The sequence below is a fragment of the Mus musculus genome, chromosome 3, assembly GCF_000001635.26.
Source record: "Mus musculus strain C57BL/6J chromosome 3, GRCm38.p6 C57BL/6J".
NCBI classification, from domain to species: Eukaryota; Metazoa; Chordata; class Mammalia; order Rodentia; family Muridae; genus Mus; species Mus musculus.
In genome coordinates this window covers 95,871,520-95,892,423 of record NC_000069.6, presented here as the reverse complement: position 1 = coordinate 95,892,423, position 20,904 = coordinate 95,871,520, and the positions used below count along the sequence as shown (strand labels likewise).

The 20,904-nt window shown below is 46.1% G+C and overlaps 2 protein-coding genes and 1 long non-coding RNA gene across 14 annotated transcripts; 2 read left to right on the top strand and 1 right to left on the bottom strand.

Moving 5' to 3' along the window:
* The first annotated feature begins 361 nt into the window (after nt 1-361).
* Nucleotides 362-8,479, top strand: BC028528 (cDNA sequence BC028528). 10 transcript variants are annotated; one of them, NR_166867.1, is made up of 6 exons: nt 362-429; nt 2,615-2,701; nt 3,509-3,567; nt 4,128-4,283; nt 7,356-7,454; nt 8,187-8,479. NR_166867.1 is itself a non-coding variant. In XM_006501381.1 (6 exons), exons 1-5 carry the CDS (start codon nt 494-496, stop codon nt 7,449-7,451), a joined length of 414 nt encoding a protein of 137 aa, XP_006501444.1. In that variant the 5' UTR covers nt 437-493; the 3' UTR covers nt 7,452-7,454; nt 8,187-8,254. The 10 variants fall into 10 exon arrangements, 8 of the variants coding, with proteins under 8 accessions (XP_006501444.1, XP_006501443.1, XP_006501442.1 ...); NR_166868.1 differs by having other exon boundaries at nt 7,353-7,454; XM_006501381.1 differs by lacking the exon at nt 362-429 and adding an exon at nt 437-539 and having other exon boundaries at nt 4,128-4,253; nt 8,187-8,254.
* On the bottom strand, nt 3,331-20,902 carry C920021L13Rik (RIKEN cDNA C920021L13 gene). Its single transcript, NR_040446.1, has 4 exons — nt 20,739-20,902; nt 5,481-5,633; nt 4,928-5,311; nt 3,331-4,355 (listed from the first exon to the last, which is right to left on the bottom strand). It is a non-coding gene; the product is annotated as an RIKEN cDNA C920021L13 gene (long non-coding RNA).
* On the top strand, nt 10,167-13,924 carry Ciart (circadian associated repressor of transcription). 3 transcript variants are annotated; one of them, XM_030252581.1, is made up of 6 exons: nt 10,167-10,269; nt 10,835-11,243; nt 11,366-11,441; nt 11,711-11,789; nt 11,904-12,015; nt 12,639-13,924. In XM_030252581.1, the coding sequence occupies exons 2-6, from the start codon at nt 10,899-10,901 to the stop codon at nt 12,651-12,653; spliced, it is 627 nt and encodes a 208-aa protein (XP_030108441.1). In that variant the 5' UTR covers nt 10,167-10,269; nt 10,835-10,898; the 3' UTR covers nt 12,654-13,924. The 3 variants fall into 3 exon arrangements, with proteins under 3 accessions (XP_030108441.1, NP_001028474.1, XP_006501437.1); NM_001033302.2 differs by having other exon boundaries at nt 10,196-10,269; nt 13,275-13,919; XM_006501374.4 differs by having other exon boundaries at nt 10,268-10,469; nt 13,275-13,924.
* Nucleotides 20,903-20,904: the final 2 nt, after the last annotated feature.

Genomic DNA, 20,904 nt, shown 5'->3' with positions numbered 1-20,904 from the left:
TAGGAAGGATGCACAGCTGGCAGGGGAGGGGATGGGGAGGGGAGGGGATGCACAGCCGGCGGGGGCTGATAAACATGATAAAAAAGATCATGTTTCCCTCAGAGTGGAGAGCAACCCTGCACAGCAATGGTAACTTAAGGCCTGCAAGAAGGAAGGTGGATTTTGGGGAGCATTGAGAGGGAGGAAGCATAGGAGGGGAGAGGAGAGGGTGAACTTTGGTCCCAGCAGTGGGAGTCCTGAGCGGACCTAATCCAGGGCTAGGGGCTCTCCAGGAATAACAAGTTAGCATCCAACAAGGGGGTTAAGGGGGTTGGCTCTAGGTCCAGCAGCTATGTAAAGATCTACGGAGCGAGTAGGCGGAGAGTTCTGTCCCCTGGGAGAAGAATCACTCCAGTGCCCTCCCAGCTTCACAGCAGCAGGGGAGGCGGGGTAAGTGTGGTGGGAAACAGCAATTTCCTCTTTTAACTTACACAGTGATAGTGCAAAACCCAGAATGGATGTCCTCTTTATAGCCCTCCTTGTTGCACCACTCATCCTGGGTAAGTCTCCTTCTGACCCTGGCCTTTTGTGCCAGGTCTTTTGCTATAAATGGGATGAGAGAAAAGGAAACAGAGAGCAGTACGTCGGGCATTTCAGCGGGGAGCTGTACTGCTTTTCTCAGCTGTTGGAGTCCAGGGTTGGGGGCAGAGCAGGGATCTGGAAGGTGGAGCCAGGAAACCAAAGGCAAAGCAAAGCGAAGTCTTGTCAAATAAGACACAGGCCGGTGGAGGATGGGACTCTAAAGAGAGTTCCTTCGGCAAGACTGAACTCAGATTTCTGTTCCTGTCACCACAGAGCTGAGCAGGAGAGTGAGGAGCCATAAAGGAAAGAAGTGGGCGCTTGGAAGTCAAGGGAGCAACATCAGTGAGCGAAGCCAGAGGCTCTCCTTTCCACAAAGCACAAGGAAACAAACAAACCTCCTATTAGCAAAGACATAGGTGCGAGAGCCAAGCTGGATGGCACATGCCCAGCGCTTGAGACATAGAGGGGAAAGGGTCAGAAATTCAAGGTCATCCTTGACTACTTAGTGAGTTCCTGACTAGTCCCAGGTGAATAAGAAGCCCTCAGCTGGGTGTGGTGGCTCACGCCTTTAGTCCTAGCACTCTGGAGGCAGAGGCAGGCAGAGCTTTGAGTATGAGGCCATCCTGGTCTACAAATCCAGTTCCAGGACAGCCAGGACTATACAGAGAAAGCCCTGCCTCAAAAACAAATAAATAAATAACAAACAAACAATTACCCCTGTACCAAAAAACAAAACCAAGCTTGGTGTGGTGGCTCGCTCCTTTAATCCCAGCATTCCTGAGGCAGAAACAGAAAGGTCTCTGTGAATTCTAGGCTAGTTTGGTTTACTTGGTGGTTTCTACATTGGTTACAGATACATAGCAAACAATGTCTTTTAAAAAATAAAAGAAGCCTGGCATGGTGGCACACCCCTTTAATCCCGGCACTTGGGAGACAGAGGCAGGCGGATTTCTGAGTTCGAGGCCAGCCTGGTCTACAGAGTGATTCAAACAAAAAGAAAAAAAAAAGAAGAGAAAAGCCAGTATAGGTTGGCTTAGGCCAGTAGAAAACTGGCTGCCTTCAGGGACACGATCCCAAGAGTAGTTTGGCTCCTTCCCCTCTTTGTTCTCAGCCAGGTGTGTCACTGTTTTCCTTTCCTTTCAATCCTGTGTCCTTAGTTTGGGGTTGGAGGGATGTGTTTAGCAGAAGGCCTAGAATTCTGGATTCAGTAAGCAAAGCCACACAGTGTTAGTTTTGGAAGGGGAGAGACGCTACGATGGGTCATCTGGTCCAGCTGACTTATTTTTAAGGAAGGTGATACGAGCCCAGCTGTGGTGCTGCATGCCTTTAATGCCGGCATTTGGCAGGCAAAGGCAGAAGCAGGTTTCTGTGAGCTGGAGGCCAGCCTGATCTATACAGTGAATTTCAGGACAGCCAGGGCTACATAGAGAGACCCTGTCTCAAAAGGGGTTGGGGGGTGTGAAGCAGACTTATGAAAAGTTCTGCTTAGCTAGCAGTGGAGCTGGAAGTAAAACCAAATCTAAAACATTGAGTGTCTTTTATGAGGAAAATTTGGGAACATATAGAATGTATATAGCTTTTCTAAATTTTTTTGGGCTCTGTCTTCCACTTTTTTTGTTGTTTGTTTTTTGTTTTGTTTTGTTTTTGTTTTTTGAGACAGGGGTTCTCTGTGTCCTGGAACTCACTTTGTAGACCAGACTGGCCTCAAACTCAGAAATCTGCCTGCCTCTGCCTCCCAAGTGCTGGGATTAAAGGCATGCGCCACCACCGCCCGGCTGTCTTCCACTTTTAAAGGCTTTACATATATCTCCCTTGGGGCTTAGAGGATGTGAAAGAATCTGCTTTCTGTCCTGGGAGTTCTGCACTGAAAACAGAATACTGTCCTCACCGCAGCTAGATGCCAGGAAACTTGGGCCAACATAGATGTACAGAGGCAGGGAGAGACCTCTGGAGAGGAAGCAGAAAGAAGCTGGGAGAGCTCTGTGATCAACAACATGTGTGCTGTTGCTAAGGGGTTCCAGATGCTCTGACCTGTAACTCTTGTGCCTTGCAGGACAGGAATACGACCATGAAGAGCAGCTGGAAGAGGGTGATTACTATCAAGTGGCATATTATTATTACACAGTGACCCCTAATTATGGTGCGTATGTGAAAGGCTCTGATTCTTAGTGGGGTAGATTTGGGGACCACTTAGTTCCAAGATTGTCCTTCATTTTGCAAAAGAACAATAACAAAACTTTCAAGACTCTTGGTATTATTTCTTAGGCTCATGATTAAAAAAAAAAAAAAAGTAAGAATTTTATGTTTATGAGCATTTTACCTGCATGTATGTCTGTGTACCTCATGTATACCTGGTGCCTACCTAGGTCAAAAGAGGGCATTGGATCCCCTGGAACTGGAGTTTCAGGTGGTTGTGAGCTAACAGGTGGGTCTGAGAACTGAACCCACATCCTCTGGAAGAGCAGCCAGTGCTCCTAACCCCTGAGCCACTCATCTCTCCAGCCCCTTAAGCTCATTATATTGTTATGTTTTGGAAAATGGTTGGGACAATTTAGAAAATTTCCAATCTGTAAATTATTGTACATACTAGAGTGATAATATAAATCCATACATACTCACAAACAGTTAAGATTTAGTTTTCAGTATTATTTTCGATTATGCGTATGTAGTGAGGTGTGTGAGGAGCTGGAGTTATGAGCGGCTGAGAGCTGCTCAGTGTGGATTCGGGAAACTAAACTGGCGTCCTCTGAAAGAGCAAGCCATGTTCTTAACTGTTCAGCCATTTATTTCTCCGGCTCAAATTCACAAATATTTTAACACTACAGCTAACTAGAAGTATGTTACACCAATACACTTTACAATGTAGGTTGTACCAATACAACGCAATGTAAGGATCCTGAGTGTGAAGTTTCTTCCCCTTTCACTTGTTTCTTTTTCTCTTCTCCAGATGACTTCAGTGTAAACTTCACTGTTGATTACTCCGTGTTTGAGTCAGAGGATAGGTTGGTGAGTGACTTCTCTACCAGGACAAATAACACTAAAACAGAAACAGGGAAGTGCTAAAATGTGAGGCTGGGTGTGGTAGTCCAGTTCTATAATCCCAGCACTTGGGAAGCAGAGGCAGGAGGAGTACTATGGGTACTAGGTCAACCTGGTCTCCATAGCAAGTTCCAATTCAACCGTGACTATATAGTAAGACTGTCTCAAGGGAAAAGAAAGGAAAGAAGGAATGAAGGAAGGAAGGAAGGAAGGAAGGAAGGAGAAAAGAAAATCTGATAGATAGAAACTAGGATGTGGGTCACAAATAGATCTTTAACTATAGCTGGGAGAAGGAAGCCAGAACCTAGTAGGCTTACTAATACACGGAGGAGGGACAGTTAAGGGAATTGATGAATGGAATACATACATACTCAATCTGTACTAGCAGCAGGCCCAGACATCCCTGAGCCTGTGGGGTTGATTAGGAGGCTTGCTTGTAGGAAAAGATGGAAAACTCTTAACTAGAGCATCTATGGAGATACTGTATGGAAGAAATGATAACTGTTTCCCAATCCTACCGAGGGCAGAACAGGTTGAATAAGGAGGTAACAACAACAGAAGCGGTAGAGACTACAGCCTCTTCATACAGTCTTCATACAGAACTTATGGACCCTCAGAATCCTGTAACCACGAAACCAGTGACCACAGAACCAGTGACCACAGAACCAGTGACCACAGAACCAGTGAGTCAAATGGGGATTGAGGAGGAGGACGGTATGACATCTCTTACCCAGACAGATCCTAGGGCTCGTGACCTGCAGGAAACAAGGCAGGTTTTGCAGGAGGGCAGAACTGTGTCATTAATGCTGCTATGGAGGTATTGTTGTTTGGTTTTCTTTTACTGTAATAAAACACTGACAAAACCAGCGAGGGGAAGAAAGGGTTTATTTTGTCTTACAACTACGCAGTCATGTTTCATCCTTGACAGAAGTCAGGGCAGGAGCTTGAGGCAGGAACTGAAGCATAGACTTGGGAGGACACTGCTCACTGGCTGACTCCCATGGCTTGCTCAGCTCACCCTTTTATACCACTTGCCCACAGTGGGCTGGGCGCTCCCACATCAATCATTAATCAAGAACATTCTCCCAAAGACATTCCCACAGTCCAATCTGACAGAGGCAATTCTCCAATTGAGGCTCCAGCTTCCCAAGTGTGTTTGTGTGTGTAGGTGTGCATGTGTGTATATGTGCGTGTGTGTGTGTGTGTGTGTGTGTGTGTGTGTGTGTGTGTGTGTGTGTAGGTGTGCATGTGTGTGTGTGCCTGTGTTGAGGACAGAGGACAACTTTAGGGACTCAGTTTGTTGGGCTTGAGTGCCGTGAGCTTTTACCTGCTGAGCTGTTTTGCCAATCCGGATTTTGTTTTAGATGTAACTTGAGACTGATGCAGCTTTGGCTTGTGTGGTGTTCTGTAAGGAGACATGAACTTAGACTCATTACCGTTAAGGTAAGAGTGAAAGCTGCCAAAGGAAAAACCTCAGAACAAATAGCTATTTTTGGTGTCTTGGGTATGACAGGAGAGTCTACAGAGGGAGACAGTATAAAGCAGGAAAAAAAATGTGCAAGGGCCTGCATAGGTAATTGGAGAATTATGTTTTCACCATGTGGAGTTAGGGGACAGGAAGCTTCCTTGCAGGACAGGAGGAGGAGGAGAAAAAAATCCGAATAGGCCGCCTGTGGGGATGTTGGATGGAAGCAGGACCAACCAGAAAGACCTATTTAAAAACAAAACAAAACAAAAAAATTGGCTGGTCATAGTGGGAAATGCTTTTAATCCCAACACTCTAGAGGCAGAGGCAGGTAAATGTTTATGAGTTCAAGGCCAGGTTGGTCTGCACAGCAAATTCTAGGACAGCCAGGCTACACGGTCCTCATAGGAGAAACCTTTTTTGAGCAGTAAGATGGCTCTTCAAGTAAAGGCTGCCAAGTCTGAGGAGCTGGCCCATGTTTGATGCCTGAGACCGACGTGATAGGATAGAAGAGATTCCAAGAGTTGTCCTTTGACCTCCACACTTGTAACATCCTATACTCTTCCACCTAAATAAGTAAATGTAAAAAAAAAAAAAATTACACAAGGTCTTTCATATTTGCATAGTAATATCATGCACATCAACTTAGGGATAAATCTGCAGATAGTCTGAAATGTCAGGCTGGACTTTGGGCTTATAAGCAATAAGGAGCCTCGAACTCAGAGATCCGCCTGTCTCTGCCTCCCAGGTGCTGGGATCAAAGGGGTGCGCCACCACCGCCCGGCTTTTTTGGATTTTCAGGACAGGGTTTCTCTGTGTAGCTCTGGCTCTCCTGGAACTCACTTTGTAGACCAGGCTGACCTCAAACTCAGAAATCTGCCTGCCTCTGCCTCCTAAGTGCTGGGATTAAAGGCATGCGCCGCCACCACCACCTGGCTAGAAAACTCTTCATCTCACTATATGGAAAGCACAGAATGGAACGGTTTATACTGTCTCAGGAACACCTGCTAAAGGACTGGACTAGGGGGTGCTGGTGCAAACTGAGAGGAGAAAAATAACGTTAGAACAACATGCCTTGTCTATAAGGGAGAACTAAAATAACCTACAGACTCTGATCATGTTTGGGGAAAACCAGTGTGATGGCTCAGATGGCAAGGATGTCTGCCAGCAAGACAATTGGGTTTCAATCCCTAGGACCCATGTGATGGGAAGAATGAACCCATTCCCCCAAGTTATCCTCTGACCTCTACACATGTACTCACTCATGAGCGTTTGGAAAATGTCGGAAGCCAGGGTGGTTTAGGAGGACAGTGATAAATTGGACAGCCCTGTGTATGTGTTCTGAAGGCAGCTGAACTACATCAGGAGTGGAGACCTAAAGGCAAAGTTACATTGTGAAAGTGGAAAGGCCAATGCCTAAGTCAGCGGAGGCAGATAAGTCAACCAAGGAAATGGAAGAGGCAGGCAGACAGCCAAGTTTGAGTTATAGGGACTAGAAGAGCGAAAGCTTGATATGATCAATCAAAAGCTACTGAGAGCCCGAAGAGGAAGAGGCATGGATGCCCCCAAGAATGTAGTTTGAGTTGTTAAAAGAAAGTTAGATTTGTGGAATAAATGAGTACGGAGTGTAAGCTGGGTGAGGTGTCTACGACTGCAAGACAGAGACAGTTGACCTCTGATTAGAGGCCAGCCTGGACTGTAAGGGAAAAAAAACATCTCAAGAGTAAGGAAGGCCCATGAAGTGGTGCACATGGCTTTGAGGCAGCAGCAGGGGGATCTCTGAGTTCGAGGCCAGCCTGGTCTACAGAGTGAGTTCCAGGACAGCTAGGGCTACGGCTACACAGAGAAACCCTGTCTCGAAAAACAAACAAAAAAAAAGGGCAAAAGAACCAAAGAGCAGCACACATGCAATTGAACACAAGTGGGAGGATCCAGTAAGATTGGCAAGCAGTAAATACCCCACACACATTGGGAAATGTGTGGTAGGTTCTCTATAGATGGCAAGCCCCACTTAAGCCCAGGAACTAAGTCTCATTTATTCTGTCCCTGAAAAACATCTAATACAAAGTCATGCCTACAAAGGGTAAAAAAATGCAATGTTATTGAGAGTTGTGGCCTCCCAAGTAGGAAGAATTCTTATTGTGATAGGGAGGCGGGCAGACTCTCCTTTGAGACCACAGGTAAAGAAAAAAGGGGTTAGTGTAAAGAGATTGTCTTCCTGGAGAGGGGATGGGACTGCTGGAAAGGTGACAATGACCTATGTGTGTGTATGTGGGGGGTGTTTTAGCAGAGTCCAAATCAGAATGATGCCATGTCCACGCTGCAGAGTCCTGTGTCCTGCTTTCTGTTATGGACCCTCCTTCAAGGAGGGGTACATTTTATGTAGAAGGTAAGAGGGCAGCCACTGGCCTTGGTGGGGTGCTATAAAGTAATTCTTACCAGTTACCTTTTGCTTGTATTTCCAACCTGGACATCAATTCTCATACGAAAAGAAGGAAGCAGGATCACCTTTAGAAATATCTAATTAGCTGATCTTGAAAATTTTGAAAGATGTTGAAGCAAAGACTTTTGTGATGTCATTCTTTTATTCGGATCTGGCAAGACTTTTAAGACCTCCTCCTAGGAGAGAAGCAGGCTAAATGGAGAAGCCTTTTCCAAACTCCCAACAAGCCTGGAAAATCAGAGCTGGTTCTATTCTGCCCAGGTTTGAAGTTATAGCAGGTGCCAGAGGTCAAAATGGGTGTGTCCTACAACCCTGTAGAGCCAAGAGGCAAAGTTCAGCAGGAGGCGGAAGGAGGCATGAAGAATGGAGAATCCACCTTAGAACCTGAAATCAGTGGCGTTTGCATAGAGACGGGAGCAAAGAGACTTCCTTGCTTTCCTGCTCTTGGTTTTTTGATTTACTGTTTTTAATTATGTGTGTGTGCAGGGAGGGGTGTGTGCACATGAGTATGGGCGCTCAGGCTACAAGCACCAGAGTTTCTGGGGGGAGAGTTTACAGGGGTTTGTGAGCCAGCTGACATGAGTGCTGGGACTGGAACTTAGGTCCTCTGCGAAAGTGTGTTCTCTTAAACACTGGGCCAGCCCCCCTGACCCTGTTTCTATCCACCCCCTTTCCCAGGTGAGAGAAGGCCGCTATCACTCTTCAGACTAGAATTCTTTGGCAAGAATTTGGATGAAAAATTTTAAAAAAAAATTGGGACTGGAGAGATGGTTCAGCGGTTAAGAGCACTGACTGCTCTTCAAGAGGTCCTGAGTTCAATTCCCAGCAACCACATGGTGGCTCACAACCATCTGTAATGGGATCTCATGCCCTCTTCTGGAGTGTCTGAAGACAGCTACAGTGTACACATATATATATATATACAATAAATAATTCTTTTAAGAAAAAAATTAAAAAATTAATTTTGCCTACTTCTTAATGAGAGTCTGTTCTAAAGTCAACACTGACACGTACACCAAGATTTAGCGGCATGAAGGGCAGATTAGAAAGAGAATTACAAGGCAGGGAACCAGAAGCAGGCAGATCTTTGAGTTTGAGGGCAAGCCTGGTCTACAAAGTGAATTCCAGGGCAGCCAGAGCTACACGGAGAAACCCTGTCTTGGGGGGTGGGGTGGGGAAGGAATTAGATATCAACTAATTAGAAGGAATTATACCCTATACATAGTTTAGAGTAGAACAGAGACTATCACAGATAACAGGTTCATTCTGAGACTGTAATTCTAACTCTATTTTTGTTTCTTTTCTTTTCCTGAGGGTCCCATGTGGCTCGGGTTGGTCTTGAACTGATCTCCTTGCATCCATCCCTCAGGATTACAGAAGGCATGAGCCACCACATCTAGATTACTTATATTTTATTTGATATTGTCTTGAAATTGTGTTTGGGGAAACAGTGCTGAGGTTTAATTTAGAAATCCTTTTCCTTTTTCTAAAATAACCACATTGCTAAATATAAGTAAAAAAGCATTAGAACATATTTAAAATAACCACACGTTCTCCAAACCATGACTTAGATCCCTGTCCAACTTTTCTTTTAGTAAGACTGGGGGGGTGGGGGGGTGGTAGTGTCTGTTCTCTCGACCCTAATCAGAACTAGAGTGCCCCCTTGCGACTCCTCTGCTTCAGTCGACAGGGTCCTCCTCGCCATCGTTTCCTTTTACAGTGACTTGGTGCAAGGGATGCTAAGGTCTGTTGGTGACTCTCTAAACTCTTGACTCGCTTTTTTCCTTCCTCAACGTTTCCCCAGTTTTCTCCCAGGAACAAATAAACTGAAGCCAGATAAAGCCATAAGCTTGAGGAGCAAAGATCTACTCTGCTCTGTTCCCAGTACTGAGAATCAGAGAATTCTGAGTGAAGGGTCCGAAGGGCCCGGGGCAGAAAAGTCAGGGACAAGTTCGGCTATGACCTCTAGAATCTTGGCGGGCTGGCATCCGAGCTGGGAACGTGCGTGGCAAGTTATGTAAGAACCGGCTGGAGAAGCTGCGCGGCGGGAGCCCCGGAGAGGACGCGGTGTTCCAGCCGCAGTCCCCACCCTCCTCGCCCAGCAGGGCAGGAGGCACCCAACTTGGTGGCGAGGAGGGGAGGATGAAAGAGTGGGGAGTCACGAGGGCGAGCCGCCGACAAGGGAACGGATGCCCGGCGTCACACGTCCGTTGTCACACACGTTGCGGACACGAGTTGCTGAGGGCTCCCACGTGCTGCGCCCGTGCGCGGAGGCGCTCAGAGGGGCCCACGTCCCGAGGCGCCACCTCCGTGGCTCGGCCCCGCTCTGTACACTCCAGCCGTGCGTCTCCCGCGCAGTGCTGTCCTATTTAAGGCTATGAGCTCCACCCTTTTCCGCCCCTTCCTTAATTTTCACTTTTTTCCATCCTCCTTTTTTATCACCCGAGGAGCCGCATGTACGGGCGGAGCATGGACTGCTTCCCTTCCAGCCAATCACCACTTGGCTGCCTCTCTATTGGCCGAGCCCCCGCGTGCCGTAGCAAATGGGCTGTGAGCGTCTGCATCTAGAGTCACGTGTTGCCGGTAAGCTATCCAATGAGAGCACAAGGTCTGTGTACGCAGGGGGAGGCACGTGCAGAACCGCACGTGTCTGGGAGGGGGAAGGGGCGGGACCCACAGAGTGAGGCGGAGGTGGGTCGGCTAGACCAGCACAGACAGTGAAGAAGCTGCATACCGACCGGGGCTGAACCGACAGACCCAGGTAAGCGGACGAGAGCCAAGCGCTCTCCGGAAGACGACCCGGATGGGGTGGGCATGGAAGACCGCAGATCGGGGTGTTGGGAGGTATTGCATCACCTGGCAGGCGCGACCGTAGACTGACCAGCGCAGTGCACCTGATGGTGAAGGATGCGAAAGCGGTGGAGCCGGGTGTCTATGGGGCCGGAACTCTAGGGACCTGAGGTGGGTTCTGGTGCGCAGAGCAGCCTCTAGCGGGTGTCGTTTTTAGGTCGATAGGCTCCCTATGAGGTCTGGCCGGGAACAGCCCAGAACTGCAGGCTGAGGGGAAGGTGTAAAGTCGGTTATTCACCCAAGGGAAGAAAGGCTGTGTAGGGTCAAGAGCTCTGTGTGGGCTGGCGGTCTAGATTTTGAATGCGGCTGGAAGAGCAAGTTTTTTTTTTTTTTCCTTTCTTTCTTGTTTCTATTGAGAACGGAAAAACAATAAAACAAAGCGAAAACCATGTTACTCTGTTTAGAATGCCCCAGTCTCCCAGTCCCTTTCCTAATTCTTTGACTCTGATTTCAGACTCCCTCGCTTTGCTTTTCAGTTGCAGGTTCTGATCTTTGGTACTACGGGAGCTGCTCTTCAGCCCCTCTCCTGCTCCTGGACCTATGGATTCTCCATCTAGTGTTTCTTCTTATTCCTCCTCCTCCCTCTCCCCATCATTTTCCACGTCCTCTGTGAACAGTGACTTTAGCTTCCCTTCTGATAACGAGAGGGAGGGCAAGGGCACCCATGAGCTCAGGCCAGACACTGTGGGTCAGAGAGGAGGTTCCAGGCCCAGTCCAGGCCCTATCCGCTGCAGACATCGACCCAGGGTTTCTAGTAACCAACATACAGCACCTCATCTGGAACAGCAAGGATCTGAAGTCAAGAGATCAAGAGACGGTGAACAGGAGACGAGTCTGAACACCCAAGGATGTACTACAGAGGGAGATCTGCTCTTTGCTCAAAAGGTAACAGAAAGCAGAAAAGATAGTGCAGTGGCAAACACCTAATTGGTTGACAAGGACCTGCCAGTTACATCACAGCAGAAAAACCACTGCTGGTCTCAAAGTCTTGTGCTGTTTTTCTACAGTGTAAAGAACTCCAAGGGTTCATACGGCCCCTCACAGACCTACTGAACGGACTCAAGATGGGTCGCTTTGACAGAGGTAATAATCTGATTAATTAATTATATTTCTGGGGGTAGCCCCCCTTCTCTGAGTGAAATCTTACATTTCTCTTTGGGGCATGGGCTATTCTGTTTGCATCTGTAACTTAATTTCTTCATGTGAATTCATTTGAACCCCATCTGTCTCTGTATTTCCTTTACATTTACCTCAGTCCCCACCTCTGCTGTTTCCCTCAATGCTGGGAGTGAACCTACAGCTGAGCTGTGTACATCCCACGCCCTCTAATCACCCTCCCTCTTTCACCCTAGGATTAAGTAGCTTCCAACAGAGTGTGGCCATGGACCGGATCCAGCGCATAGTGGGTGTTTTACAGAAGCCTCAGATGGGGTGAGTCTCCCTCTTTCCTTCATTCCCTCCTCAGTATCTTATTGAGGGAGGCCTGTACAGTTCTCCCTGTTTCTTTTTTCATAGTTGACTTTTAAAATATCCTTTTTTTCACAGAGAACGTTATCTAGGAACCTTGCTGCAGGTGGAAGGGATGTTAAAGACTTGGTTTCCTCACATAGCTGCCCAGAAGTCATCCTCAGGAGGTAGCCGGCACCAGATAAGCAAGGTATGCCCCTAAAGACCAAGGGAGAGACTGGGAGAAGACCCAGGCCCCGACTGTCTGGAGAACGTCTCCCTTCCAGGTGCCTTCCCTTTTCCCTCCCAGGGAAGGGCTGTCTGTCTGACTTGGCACATTACTGTGAGTTTTAGATTTCGTCTCGATGTTGGCTCTATTCTGTTGAGATCTCACGAAATTTACCCCTGCCCTCCTGTCAAAGCTGTCTGCTTCCTGAAGGCTTTTTTTTTTCTGTTTTTTTCGAGACAGGGTTTCTCTGTGTAGCCCTGGCTGTCCTGGAACTCACTCTGTAGACCAGGCTGGCCTCTAACTCAGAAGTCCGCCTGCCTCTGCCTCCCGAGTGCTGGGATCAAAGGCATGCACCACCATACCTGGCTTACAGAAGGCTTTTAATCTGGCCAAATGACTCACAAGAAGATGCCTCCATTTTTCTCTTCTTGACCTCCCCCCAAAACCCTCCCCCTCTCCATCTTTTGACTTCTATCAACATAACTTTAAACCTTACATAGTGAGTTTCTCTTTCTTTCTCCCTCTCTTTCTTTCTTCCTTTCCTTTCCTTTCCTTTCCTTTCCTTTCCTTTTCTTTTCTTTCCTTTCCTGTTTGTTTGAAAACAGGGTTTCTCTGTGTAGTGGCTGACCTGCAACTTGTTCTGCAGACCTGGCTAGCCTTAAACTCAGAGATGCATGTGCCTCAGCTTCCCGAGTGTTCAGATGAAAGGTGTGCATCATCATGCCCAGCTAAATCCACTAAAGCTTCTAGTGATATGAAAATGACTGACTGAAAGATTAACAGGATCATGCCTCATAAAGAACTAAACACGGGAAATGAGACCTTTCACACAGAAATTAAAGAAAAGAAAATTAAATTAAAGTCATTTCAATTTCTCTGGCTGGTGGTGTGGTTTATGAGACTGCTTTTCTGCCACTTAGTAGGTCCTGGGTTTGATTTAAAGAAGTCGAACAGGAATCACTGTATAAATAATGAGAGCCATGGGGCTCTTTTTATCTTGTCTGTTTCTAGTAGCCTCATACTGTCTGTTACAGAGTAGCCTCCAACTTTGTGTTAGGTAGATGGGAGCATTACTTGATTGCTGAAATTTTTACTTCATCATCACCTGGCAGAACACACCTGTTGCACAAACGTTTGTTTGCACTGTACAATGAGTCCTCAAGGGAAGCAAAGGTCTGTGCTTAAGTGAAACTCATGTGTAAGCTTTGTTAACTCCTGGTTTTGCATTTCCCATTCTCTAGCACTTTCCCAGCCACCACGGTGACCCCGGGGCTGCTTCTCCTGCACCTCTCCTAGAGAAGATGGGCCAAACACAGCTGGGACATTTAGTTTTGAAACCAAAGCAGCCTTGGCATCTCACTGGATGGCCAGCTATGAACCTCACCTGGATTCATAGCACTCCAATTTGTAACCCTCCCCTCAGCTCCCAAGGCTCCGCCTCTGGCCACAGCCCCATAGGCACTGGAGCCAGCATTGGTGTCATCCTTGTCCTCCAGAAAGGAGGACAGCCCTTCACCCATTCTGCCCCGGGCACTCCGGTCCCACCAACTCCACTGTCTCCTGTCGTCCCTGGTGATCTGAAGAAACTGCCTGGCGAGGAGCCTCGTTGCCACAGTTTGCCAGTAACACTGCCATCAGACTGGAGTTGCATCCTATGTCCGCCTGTCCTGCCTACCACAGACAGAGAGATGACTAAAGGACACCCAGAGCCACAGATGACTAGCCATCCCCCAGTTGCTCCGGATCCTCAGCCCTAACCCAGGCTCTGCTTCTTTCCCCTGATTCCCAATTTGTATAAATGTATGTTTTATGTGTATTTTTTTTTTTACTTTAATGTATTTGTGGTGAGGAAATAGAAATCCTTTCTGATTAAAGACATTTTTTACTTAAATGCTTTTTTTTTTTTTTTTTAAAGATTTATTTATTATTTATTATATGTAAGTACACTGTAGCTGTCTTCAGACACTCCAGAAGAGGGCGTCAGATCTCATTATGGATGGTTGTGAGCCACCATGTGGTTGCTGGGATTTGAACTCCGGACCTTTGGAAAAGCAGTCGGGTGCTCTTACCTGCTGAGCCATCTCACCAGCCCCCAAATGCTTTTTTTTTAAAAAAAGACTTATTTATTTTATACAAGTACACTGTAGCTGCCTTCAGACACACCAGAAGTCATCAGATACCATTACAGATGGTTGTGAGCCACCATGTGGTTGCTGGGAGTTGAACTCAGGTCCTCTGGAAGAACAGTCAGAGCTCTTAACCACTGAGCCATCTCTCCAGCCCCTCTTTTTTTTTTTAAGATTTATTTATTATTATATCTAAGTACACTGTAGCTGTTTTCAGACACACCAGAAGAGGGTGTCAGATCTCATTATGGATGGTTGTGAGCCACCATGTGGTTGCTGGGATTTGAACTCAGGATCTTCGGAAGAGCAGTCGGTGCTTTTAATCACTGAGCCATCTCTCTAGCCCACTTAAACACTTTTCTGACTGTTGGAAATTGAAAACTTTGAGCCTAGAGTACCATAAATATCACTCGCTGAGCAACTGACAAGAAGATAGGACAGATGTGACCACGCAAGGTAGAGCTGGGTTGGGATGGTACAAAACCTGTGGGGGAGCACCCTTAGGACTCCTGTGGGGGAGCACCCTTAGGACTCCTGTGGGGGAGCACCCTTAGGACTCTCACAGGCTCAGAGCTGAAGTGTTGTGGTTTCTTCTCTGTTCACACTCAGAAACTAGTAGCTTTCCCTTTGTGTCGCTCTCTCCCTGTGGAATCTTCCAGCTGGCCAGACAAGCAGGTTCTTCAACTCTGGGACACTTCTGCTTTGATGGGAGCTGTTGATGCTTGGGGGTAAATGCGTATGTAACCTGCTGCTGCCTTCAGAAGAGGGAAAGCCCAGCCACTGGGGTGCCAGTTTTGAAGAGAGCATAGTGCCCTAGAATTGTCGAGGTCAGGGTAGGAGGCCTCAGAGTCTGGGCCATATCGCTATTCAAACAACTGTAAGTGCTAAGTGTATGCTAGGCCGAGGAAAGCTACTCAGATGTTACTAACTGAAGCCCATGAATGGATCTCCACCCTTCTCTGTGTATTCCTTTCTTTCTATTTGTCCTAGTTTCTACCAAAACCATTTCCTCTCTCCTCCTCGGCCTTCCCGAGCATCAGATCATTCTGTCTTCTTAGTCACCGGTTCTCAGCTACGCAGCTGCTCAGTAGTCAGCTTCCTCCCATTCCTCAAGCCCAGTGTCCTGGTAAATAAGTCACCTCCCTTTATTTCAGAAAATATGACCTCCTTTCCGAGGCAAACCTTTATTTGTGTAGGGCAGGCTGGCCTAGAAATCAAAAATCAAGGTGATGCTAGTTCCCCACAAATTACAGTGTGAAACACCACTCTTAGCTCCGTTTATGATTTTTTTTTTTTTTTTTTTTTTTTACAAGACAGGGTTTCTCTGTGTAGCCCTGGCTGTCCTGGAACTCACTCAGTAGACCAAACTGGCCTCGAACTCAGAGATCCGCCTGCCTCTGCCTCCCTAGTGCTGGGATTAAAGACATGCGCCACCACGCCCGGCTCGTTTATGATTTTGATGGCTTTTTATATCTTATTTTTTGAGACAGGGTTTCACTGTGTAGCCCTAGAACTTGTCACACAGACCAGGCCTGTGTCTGCCTCCTGAGTGCTGGGGTTAAAGGAGGCATGAGCTGGGGGCTGGAGAGATGGCTCAGTGGTTGGGAGCACTGACTGCCCTTCCAAAGGTCCTGAGTTCAAATCCCAGCAACGGCATGGTGGCTCACAACCATCCATGATGAGATCTGACTCTCTCTTCTGCGGTGCCTGAAGACAGCTAGTGTACTTACATATAATAAATAAATAATAAAAAACATTTTTAAAAAAGGAGGCATGAGTCACCATGCCTGGCTCATTTTATCATTTTATTTTTTAAGACTTATTTTTATTTTATGTGTATGATTATTTGCCTGAATGTATGTGCACCATATGCATGGAGGCCAGAAGAAGGCATTCATTGTATCCGATGGAATTTAATTATAGATGTTTGAGGGCCACCATAGAGGTGCAGGGGGCCAAAATCAGGTCCTCTGCAAGATAGCAAGCATCTCTTCAGGCTTCTGGATCGCCTTTTATTTGTGGAACTTGTAACTTATATTTTCTACCTATAATAATTACTTCCCCTGAGTCACCAGTTATTGGCTTGCTGAAAATACTGCTTGAGTCAAAATATCCCCTTTCTTCTCTTTGCACTATGGTTCTGCTCCATCTTGCTACCACTCAGCACTAGGGACTGAACTCTCGTTCCCATACATGCTAGGCAAGGGCTCTACCACAAAGTCTACAGTCTCTATATTCACCGTAATCCCTCAGAGTGGTTTTTCTACTGGGAATCGAACTACCACTGCAGTCAACTGTCTACAGCCCAGCTCACATTACTTTCATTGTGTTGCACCTGCCAAAGGAACTAATGAGCTCACAAAATCAGCACTAAAGTATTTTATAACATACCTTCCCCCTAATCAATAGTGAAACCCAGGAGCCTTCACAAATCCTGTGTGTATTGTATCACTTGACACTTAATGCTACCTTCTGAAACTTTCCTACCTTAGATCTTGTGACTACATACAGTCCCAATTCTCCTCTTACCCAACTGGCAGCACTTTCTAGGTTTCTTAATGGCCCCATTTCCACCTACCAGAGTGTGGGTGTGCTCTGAGGCTCCAGTCTTGGTTTTTCTATATATATATTCAATCATCTTATCCAGCACCTTGGGATACAAAGTCTCTGAATCAAACTGTCAAGTTTACATGTAAGTTTCAGTAGAAGATCTCTGCTGGGCTTTTATGCTCCTCTGCTGCTCATAGAGTCAAGCTAGGCTAACAAGTTACACCAGGTGAAACCATCAGTAAACAAAATGGCCTGCAGGTCTTTGGGGAAGCTTTGGGATTTAACTGAACATCATAAATCATCTTAACTTTGCATCATCTGTCCTAAGAAGGTAAACTGATTGTATGCATTTCTGCTGGGGAGTTCATTTGTATATTGGTATATCACTTATACAAAAAAAAAAAAATGACTGAAGGAGCCAGCAATATGGCTCAGCAGATAAAGGCTCTTGTAGGCAAGCCTTACTGAACTGGACATGCAGATTCCACACCGTGGGAGGAGAGAACCAACTCCTGTAAGTTGTCCTCCTACCTCTGCACATGCACATAACTATGTAGGCTTACACACACACACACACACACACACACACACACAGAGAGAGAGAGAGAGAGAGAGAAGTCTTTGTTGTTTTTCAATTACAGAGGGCTATAGAGATGCTCAGCCGTTAAGAGCACCCATTGTTCTTGCAAAGGACCAAAATTCTGATTTCAGTACCCACATGGTGGCTCACAAACCTGTGTAATTCCAGTTGCAGGATATCTGACCTCCTATGGTGCACATACATGCAGGCAAAACACTCATACATATACAATAAGTCCAAATACTTTCAATTAGCTAAAAATTTATTAAAATGTTAGCATTTTATGGCTGTGGAGGTAGCGCCATACAGTGCTGGTGGTTCACGCACAAAGCCATGGGTACACGTGGATGTCATCTCAGCCCCTGGGAGGTGAGGCAGGAGGATCGTAAGCTGATGGAGGGTCATCATCAGCTACACATCTTCTTCCAGACCAACCTAGACCCTGTTTTAAAAGACGTGTGAGGAACACTGGAGAGACCGCTAGGCAGTCAAGAGCAGTCGCCATCTCATCATAAGGATTGGAGTCAGAATCCCAGAAACCATTTAGTAAGCCAGGCCAGGGCATCCCACAGCTATACAGCTCTGAGAGATCTGATGCCCTCTTCTGGGCATGCCCAGGAACATGCACGTGTACATATGTCTGCACATACATGCACACATGGGCACACAAGAACGAACACACACACACACATGTGCGCGCACACACACACATGCGCGCACACACACACATCTATAAAGTAAAAGACCTGGTGAGATAGCTCAGTGGGTAATGGCGTCTCCCACCACTAAGCCTGATGATCTGAGTTCAGACTCAGACATGGGACCCACCCAGTGCCAGGAGGGGAACAATTCTGGCAAGTTGTCCTCTGACCTCCATACATGTGCTATGACACATACACATGAGCTTTTTTTAAAAAAATGTATCATTATTATTCTTTTTTTTAAAGATTTATTTATTTATTATATGTAAGTACACTGTAGCTGTCTTCAGACACTCTAGAAGAGGGCATCAGATCTCGTTACGGGTGGTTATGAGCCACCATGTGGTTGCTGGGATTTGAACTCTGGACCTTCGGAAGAGCAGTCGGGTGCTCTTACCCACTGAGCCATCTCACCAGCCCCCACACATGAGCTTTTATGGGAGCTCTTGTACACATGTACACATGCATACACCTGCACGAGTGCACACACATGCATACAAACACACACACACACACACACAATGACTCCTCTTCTGTTGATGAAATATATGATGCCAACATTTTTCTAGATATCTAGGCTTAAAACTTAGGGGCATTGCAGTTGGGCAGAAGGCTCAGAGGTTGATAGTACTGACAGCTCTTACTGAGGACCCAGGTTAGATTCCCAGCACCTATATGATGGCTTACAACATCTGTAAATCCAGATCCAGTGGATCTGATGCTCTCTTCAGGCTTTTCTGGACATCAGACATGCATGTAGACAACACCCCCCATATACATTTATAAAAACTTTTTTTTCAGTCTAGTAAAAAAGAAAATGATAACAAGAGGAGAAGAGTTGGCTCAGCAGTTAAGAGCACCTGTTACTCTAGCAGAAGACCCAAGTTCAATTCCCAGCATGTACATGGTAGCTCTCAACCATCTGTAATTCCAGGCCCAAGGGATTCAGTGTTCTGTTCTGACCTCCAGGCACAGACATAACACACATACACATACATGTAGGCACACACATACATGTAAGCAAAATACTCATACACATATAATAATAAAATAAACCTTAAAATTAAAACAAAAATTAATGAATTATCTTACATTATATCCCATTCGATTCTTTTTTTAAATATATATTTTAATTAGGTATTTTCTTCATTTACACTTCAAATGCTATCCCAAAAGTTCCCCATACCCTCCCCTCTCCACTCCCCTACCCACCCACTCCCACTTCTTGGCCCTGCTGTTCCCCTGTACTGGGGCTTATAAAGTTTGCAATATCAAGGGGCCTCTCTTCCCAATGATGGCCGACTAGGCCATCTTCTGCTACATATGCAGGTAGAGACACGAGTTCTGGGGGTACTGGTTAGTTCATATTGTTGTTCCACCTATAGGGTTGCAGATCCCTTTAGCTCCTTGGGTACTTTCTCTAGCTCCTCCATTGGGGGCTCTGTGATCCATCCAATAGCTGACTGTGAGCCCATTCGATTCTTATGACCAATTTTGTGAGACCAACAGAGTAGATGTTAGCATCATTTTACAAATAAGAAGCCAGATTGAAAGTTCATGTTTAGCAAGATCTAGATTATAAGTATTTGTAGGTCACAGATCTCCATTTCTTCTACCCAAGTCTACCACTATAGCCCAAGAGAGCCGTATAATATCAACAAATAAACATGGTAGTATTCCAATATTTTTATTTAGACAAAAAGTGCAGACCCCTAGTCTGAGTAACTTGTTCAAAGTCATACGTCTGCTGATGCTTAGAATCTGAAGCTAGAACTCCTTTCTAACGGATTACGTACTGTCCATAGAATTAATTTTGCACTTATTATATGCGACTGGGCCTAAAATTGTGTCTACATACTGTCAGTTGTACAAGAGACACTGGAATAGTATCAGCAGTGCTTAGCAGAGGACAGTCATTCAATTAGGTTTGCTGACAAGCACAAAGGTGTCTAGCTTCAGTTTGGGACTTTGGATTTGGCTTACTACGAGGCAGGCTTAAATTTTGTGTGAATACCTATTAACTGATAATGACCTGGCCAGATGGCCCGGTGGTTAAGAAAATTAATTGCTCTTGCAGAGAACCCAGGTTCTGTTCCCAGTACCCACATGGCAGCTCAGAGCCTCCTATTAACTCCAGTTCCAGGGCCCCAACACCTCTCCAATCCTTCTTGAGCTCCTGCACGCACGCACGCACACGGTGCACATACATACACGCAGGCACACGTACACACACACAAAATAAAAGCAAATCCCTTAAAGAAGTAACAGATGAGGGTGCATCTGTGTGTGTTGTGGGTAGGTTTTTCTGTATATGGATACTTCTAAACCCATGTAAATAACCATATATGGAGATGTGGGGATAACATACACATAGGGTTGTCCAGACGTATGGAAGAAAAAAAAATTCTACTAGATCTTACAAGGCAACAAATGGCAAAGTTGGCATTAAAACAACAATATTTTGATTTAAAATTCTGCAGGCGTTTCCCATTTGTTTCTTTTTGATTCTACTTTATTTAATGAAATGGCTTAGGTAGCTGATGCAATGGGAAACTCACAGTATGTAATTTCTTTTCTTAACTTTTAGGCAGATTAGGGGGTGTGGAGCCATTTTTTTCACCCGGTGAGCAGATCTGTCCTTTTTAAATAGAAAATATTCTCAGGACGCTTCCCATTTCCCATCCAGAAAACGAAATCGCTCAAATCTAGTAAAAGTTTAACAGGATTAGAGCTACGGATCGGGCTGACCTTCTCGCAGACCCGACGACCGCGACTCCTCCATAGGAAGGTGAGGACGCTGTTCCTTTGACTGTCAGGCGGAAAGTCCAGCGCCTGCGCTCAGCACCGAACCTTCGCAAGGTCAGACGGTAAGCGGAGCTGCAGTCGGCTGAGCCCTGCAGCGTAGCTTCCTCCC

Excerpts from the sequence above, each read along its gene's own strand:
- BC028528 (XM_011240095.3), top strand. The coding sequence starts at position 494 with ATGGATGTCCTCTTTATAGCCCTCCTTGTTGCACCACTCATCCTGG. Across the intron at positions 540-2,614 it reads TGTTGCACCACTCATCCTGG|GACAGGAATACGACCATGAA; the intron begins GTAAGTCTCCTT and ends TGTGCCTTGCAG. Across the intron at positions 2,702-3,508 it reads CACAGTGACCCCTAATTATG|ATGACTTCAGTGTAAACTTC; the intron begins GTGCGTATGTGA and ends TCTCTTCTCCAG.
- Ciart (XM_006501374.4), top strand. The coding sequence starts at position 10,899 with ATGGATTCTCCATCTAGTGTTTCTTCTTATTCCTCCTCCTCCCTCTCC. Across the intron at positions 11,244-11,365 it reads ATCTGCTCTTTGCTCAAAAG|TGTAAAGAACTCCAAGGGTT; the intron begins GTAACAGAAAGC and ends GTTTTTCTACAG. Across the intron at positions 11,790-11,903 it reads TTACAGAAGCCTCAGATGGG|AGAACGTTATCTAGGAACCT; the intron begins GTGAGTCTCCCT and ends TTTTTTTCACAG.